This window comes from Triticum aestivum, chromosome 6A (assembly GCF_018294505.1).
Source record: "Triticum aestivum cultivar Chinese Spring chromosome 6A, IWGSC CS RefSeq v2.1, whole genome shotgun sequence".
Classification (NCBI taxonomy): Eukaryota; Viridiplantae; Streptophyta; class Magnoliopsida; order Poales; family Poaceae; genus Triticum; species Triticum aestivum.
The window spans coordinates 101792123-101797814 of NC_057809.1; the positions used below are offsets into that span (position 1 = coordinate 101792123).

The 5692-nt window shown below is 46.7% G+C and overlaps 1 protein-coding gene and 1 long non-coding RNA gene across 2 annotated transcripts; one reads left to right on the top strand and one right to left on the bottom strand.

Annotated features, from left to right (window-relative positions):
- Positions 1 to 6: 6 nt before the first annotated feature.
- LOC123132306 (uncharacterized) lies at positions 7 to 5343 on the top strand. The gene is made up of 2 exons (XR_006464623.1): positions 7 to 747; positions 4891 to 5343. It is a non-coding gene; the product is annotated as an uncharacterized lncRNA (long non-coding RNA).
- LOC123132303 (tyrosine-sulfated glycopeptide receptor 1) lies at positions 1046 to 4831 on the bottom strand. The gene has a single exon (XM_044552095.1). It carries the CDS (start codon positions 4460 to 4462, stop codon positions 1385 to 1387), a length of 3078 nt encoding a protein of 1025 aa, XP_044408030.1. The 5' UTR covers positions 4463 to 4831; the 3' UTR covers positions 1046 to 1384.
- Positions 5344 to 5692: the final 349 nt, after the last annotated feature.

A 5692-nucleotide genomic window follows, 5' to 3' on the forward strand; every position in this document is an offset into this window, starting at 1 on the left:
GTGGAGCGATGGCCCACACAACAGCGATAGAAAAAAAGAAACGGCTCACTGGAACGTGTAGAGCGCGTTGGATTAAATTGGACGGCATCCAAGTGGTGTGGCGTTTTTGCAATGAACACCCTATCAAAGCCAAATTGGAGACAGAAGAAACCGTCGATAACCTTGCATGTACGCCTTGACAAAATATTGCATGAAAATAAAGCAGATTCTCATCTAATGCCGAGAGAGACGCCTTGGCAATATCTATTGGAGTCTTAGTCATGGTTATTGGGTTAGGGCCGTGCGTTATTTTCTTTTCCCGTTGCAACGCACATGCTCTTTTGCTAGTAAAATAAAAAAAATCAACACCCTTTCGCTTTCGCCGCTCTATCGCCATCGCTCCCCGCTCCCCGGCGAGTCGCAACTCAACCATTCTCACCGGAAGACGGACGTGCCTCCTCCTACTCGCACGCGGCCGTGCTCGCTCCGTTCCACGCGCACGCTGGCATCTACTCGTATTCCTCTGACGCAATGCCGGCCTTTTGTGCCCAGCGCCGGCCTCCTTGGCAGCAGCGCGCCTAGGCCGTTCGGCGGAATGCCGACCCGGGTGTCTTTTCTTGGACCGCGACGGTTGCCGTCGAGAAGCCGGATCAGCTCGTAGAAGAAGCTTCGGAAGAACTCTGATGCGTATCTATACGCCGGAGGGGCGAGCTCCTGTGTGAGGCCCGTGGTTTCTTTGCCACCTGCCCACGTGAATCCTTCGACATGGTACGTACTACTAGGTGCTTCTGATAGCCATTCCTCTCGTACTACTTATTCTGCTAGTGACTTCATTCTGTTGCCCGTGCTGAGTTATATAAATTTGAAGACAGTAGTAGTATTACGTTCTCAAATTCTCATTCCAGTTGTTCGATGGTTGGACTAACCAAACCTTGATGTATAGTAATTCGGTAATGCACCTCCAACTCTGGTGGTTTTCTCAAAACAGCTGATAGAAAGCAAATGGATGACATCACACAACATCTGCACTTGAATGGAAACCATTTTCAATGCTGACAGCACATGGTATCTGTACTTGAATGGAAACCATTTTGAATATTTATCTGAGAAAAAAAAACATTTCTCATACTAACTTTGTCCCATGCCTGTGAAACTTAAGTATATCTATACTTTACATAGAAAAATTATACGAAATCTTGCAAAAATCTTTTCTTAAAGAAGTACCTAAAGCTCAAAATGGCAACCTATTAGGCTCTGTACAAAGTACAAAACAAACTCTAAAGGTATATCAGAAGTAGCAGTTCTATCGAAACTACGAATGTTACATACTTACATGTATATCATGCACGAAAATACAAGATTATCTATCATGTGTAGTTCATTTTATCTTGGCTGATCATTGCATCTATGGATCAGCTTCTACACTGGCAAGGGAGGAGACTACATCTGAGATAGCTGGCCTTCTGAATTGATTGTTATCAACACACTTGCAAGCGGTTTCAAGCACTTTCAGCATTTGCTCTTCATATCCTCTTCCTCGAAGTGTTGGATCCAGGACTTCAGTCTGCTTACCCTCGGACCTCATCTGTAGAACCCATGGGACAAGTTCTTTTGATGTAGACAGGACTGTAACAGGTCTCCTTCCGGTGAGCAGCTCAAGCAAGACTACTCCAAAACTGTACATATCACCTCTCAAAGTAGCAACCCATGCTTGCCCATACTCGGGAGGGATATAACCCATAGTGCCGACCAACTCAGTTGTAACATGAGTTCTGTCGGGAAGGATCAATCTGGCTAGCCCAAAATCTGCAACATAAGCTTTAAATTCTTTGTCCAGCAGGATGTTACTGGATTTGATGTCACGGTGGACAATCTGAGGCTTGCAGACGTCATGGATATAAGAAAGGCCCAGGCTTGCTCCTTTTGCGATCTTTAGCCGAGTCGGCCAGTCAAGAAATGAGCTAGCATCATCGTACCTGTTATGAAGCCAATCATCCAGGCTACCATTCTCCATGTAGGAATATACAAGGAACCTCGAGTTTCCCTGGATGCAATAACCCCACAGTGGTACAAGATTATCATGTTGTGCCATGGAGAGTGCATCAACCTCTGCACTGAACTCCCTTTCCATCAGACACATATCACCGTTGAGCTTCTTAATTGCAAGCTTGGAGCCATCAGGTAGCTCTGCCTTGTAGACTAATCCATACCCTCCACATCCAATGATGTTCTCCTTGTCAAAGTTGTTTGTAGCTTTCAAGATGTCAGCGAATTTAAGCTTGTTTTCTTCTGTCTTCCCTTGTGGCATCCGCATCACCACTAATGTTTGCTCTGAACTGGAGTAGAATGAAGTTGCTTCAACATCTCCATTATTCTCTCTTCTATCTCTTGTTGTAATGCCATTTATCCTGATTAGTACAATGAAACGCCCCAGCAACAAAAGAACAGCGATGCCTCCAAAGAACACACCAAAGGCAATTACAAAAAGACCCTTCTTATGTCGTGTTTTTGTGGATAATGGAGGTATCGAAGCTGAATCACATTTATGAGTGAGCATAGAGCCGCACAGCTTTGGATTCTCATTGAAACTAGAATTCTGAAATGTATCAAACTGGCCTCCAGGTGGAATAGGCCCTTCTAGATCATTGTTTGAAATATTGAATGCTGAAAGGTAGTGCAGTCTGTTCAGCGCAGCTGGGATAGTACCTGTGAGATTGTTGCTGGACAAGTCTAGCACCTGCAAGTTTGTGAGGTCGCAGACCGATTGTGGGATCTGTCCAGATAACTTGTTGAAGCTGAAGTCAAGTACAGCAAGCACCTTCAGCTGACCAATCTGTGCAGGAATTACACCTGTGAAACTGTTATTGCTTAGATTCAACACTGCTGGGAAAGATGTAAACACACGGTATTGAAGTGCTGGACCATTATAAACAGGCAGCTCAAAGACTGTTGAGTCCAAATGAGTTGCGTTGTCAGTTGATTTTAGCATTGGCATCTCCATCAAGGTTGATGGGATTTCTCCTGTAAGATTGTTGCTTGACACATCCATATAGAAGAGATTGCTTAGAGAGGTGATCCAGCCTGGTATTGGTCCAGTGAGTCGATTGTCACATAAAACTAACATCTGCAAGTTTGTAGCCCTTGATATCCATACAGGTATTCTCCCAGAAAAATTGCAACCTTGTATATCGAGAAACTGAAGATTTCCAAAACCATCAATTGTTTCATCATGTGAGAGGATCTCTCCCATAAAGTTGTGCCCCATAAGCAGTGTTGTTAGGTTCTTGCTGCTCTTAAGGATCTGAAGTGCATTTGTAATGTTTGTGAAATTGTTTTTACCGAGTGACAAGAAGGAGAGGTACTTCAGATTACCTATTCTCGATGAGAGCTGCCCATGTAAGTTGTTGCTAGATAGCCGCAGTGCAATCAGATTACTGCACGAGTATATGCTTTCTGGAACTTCACCGGTGAAGTTGTTTAACCAGAGGTCTAAAATTCTAAGATTGGGCAGGTTGGAGAAATTGACCTTGGTAAGTTTTCCACTGAAGTGATTGCTCTTGAGGTCAATTGTTATGAGATTTGTGCAGTTGCTCAGAGCAGATGGCAGCTCCCCTGACATGTTGTTGTAGGCCAAATGGAGCTCCTCCAATTTCTTGAGCTGTCCTATAGAAGCTGGAATCTTGCCACTGAAGCTGTTCCATCCAAGATCAAGGGTTACAAGATCTCCGAGGTTGGTTATGTGTGTACCGTCAATAGCTCCACTGAGGTTGTTGTATCCAGCCCCGAGCTCTCTCAGCTTGGAGCAATTACCAAGACTTGGGGGGATGCTGCCACTGAATTTGTTGAAAGACAGTTCAAGTACAGCGAAGGACGGCGAGCTATTACATAAATGAGTTGGTATCTGCCCAGTAAAGCTGTTCTTACTTGCATTGAGTGCGATCAAATTCACCATTGCTTTCCATGTGGTGGATGGAAACTGTCCTGTAAATGAGTTGCTGGAGATGTTCAGTACCTGTAGAGGCCGGGCAGGCGTTGAAGATGGCAGCTCCTGGAGCGTTCCATTTAGCTGGTTAAAGCTGACGTCAAGGATAGTAATGCTGCTGGACGACATCAACTCCGGTGGCAGTCCACCGGACAGCGAGTTGTGGGAGAGATTAAGGTACTGCAGCCCGGTGAGGACCCCAAGGGACTGTGAGATGTACCCCTGGAGGCCCTTCCAACGCAGCAAGACAGCGGTGACCGTCCCATCTTGCCTGCAGGTGATCCCTTCCCACTTGCAGCAATCCGTGCCATTCCGCCATGTCGCAGAGAGGCCACCGTCTTGTGAGAGCCCGGCAAGGAACTGTAGAAGGGAGCTCTTCTCCTGCTCCGAGCACGAACTGCCAGGAGAGACCAGGCAGATCAGCAGCACAAGTGCGAGGCCAAGGGAGGGTATGTGGAATACCTTGCTGTGTGTCTTGTCGGAAAAATGGAGTGTCTGCATGGTTTTGTGGTGAAACTAGCATGGGAGCCAGAGCTTAAGTTGTGCACTGACTGGATAAAGCATCTTCCTAGCGGGGGGAAGAAATAAGCAGATCTTGCTCCCATTTGTTCATCACCAGCCCACCAGCTGCTTCCCAGTTCACACTTCACACTTCACACTGACGTTTCAGTGTTCCACTATTGGCTTCCTGCTATAATCTACTGACAAGTCAATTGCCCGATCTTCCTGAACACCTTCCGTACAAAAGAAAACTGCATTGTAGATTTTGTGGTCATCCTTGACTCAATCCTTAATGAATTCTTACAGCGCTTCGTACTTTGCTTTCCCTGACATCGCTTATCTTACCGGCTTCACTAAACAAATCTAACCTCTACCCACTAGCACTTATCTTTACTTGCCCTGACATCCTTTTGGATTTTGGTTAACAGGAAAAGGCATCTTTTGAAAAAGAAACAGTTGGTGAAGATTTGCAGAATATTCGGCTGGCGAGATGGTACACAGGCGATCATTTCAGCAAGGCCATTGCAAACGAGAGTGATCATCGGCGTCTCAATCAGGGTGTGGACAAGACCATTTGAGTGGAGGACAAGAAGAAGTGCAATTTTGTTCCTTAATGGACGGGGTGGATGGTTGACCTGCTGGGTGATCATCTCTTCTCTCTTCCATCCTCTTGATTTACTTACCCTTATCACCTTATCACGTGAGCTTTGTCTGATGTTTACGTTTGCTGTTGTTTTCCGTTCTCCACTGGCGCACTGTTGTGCACCATGGAATGTGTCTGTCGTCTTAATTCGGAACTTGGTAGCGTGTGAGCTCTGGCACTGGCAGGCCGGCTGGTTCATCACTCTCCTCTGATGCTGATCAGCTTGTGGTTGTGGGAACGCCTGTGCTGTGTGTGGACATGCATGGTCCTTTGGAACCTAACCATGCATTAGGTATAGTTTAAGAGCATCTCCAACAGGCGCCCAATATCAGCCTCGTACCTAAAAAAATCACAAGTTTAGCGCGCGCAGAGCTAAAAATAACACTCCAGCGGACGCTGTATAATAGAGCACGCCGTAAAAAGTGTTCAGCGCGCACGAAGAAACTGGACCCGAAGCCGTATATTTGGGGCGTGAGCTCCAGCGCGCCGAACATCCCACGCATGCGCGCGCCCGCCCGCCAGCCTCCTCGCGTGCGCCCGCCGCCGGCCTCCTCGCGTGCGCACGCCAGCTCGCCAGCCGGCCACGG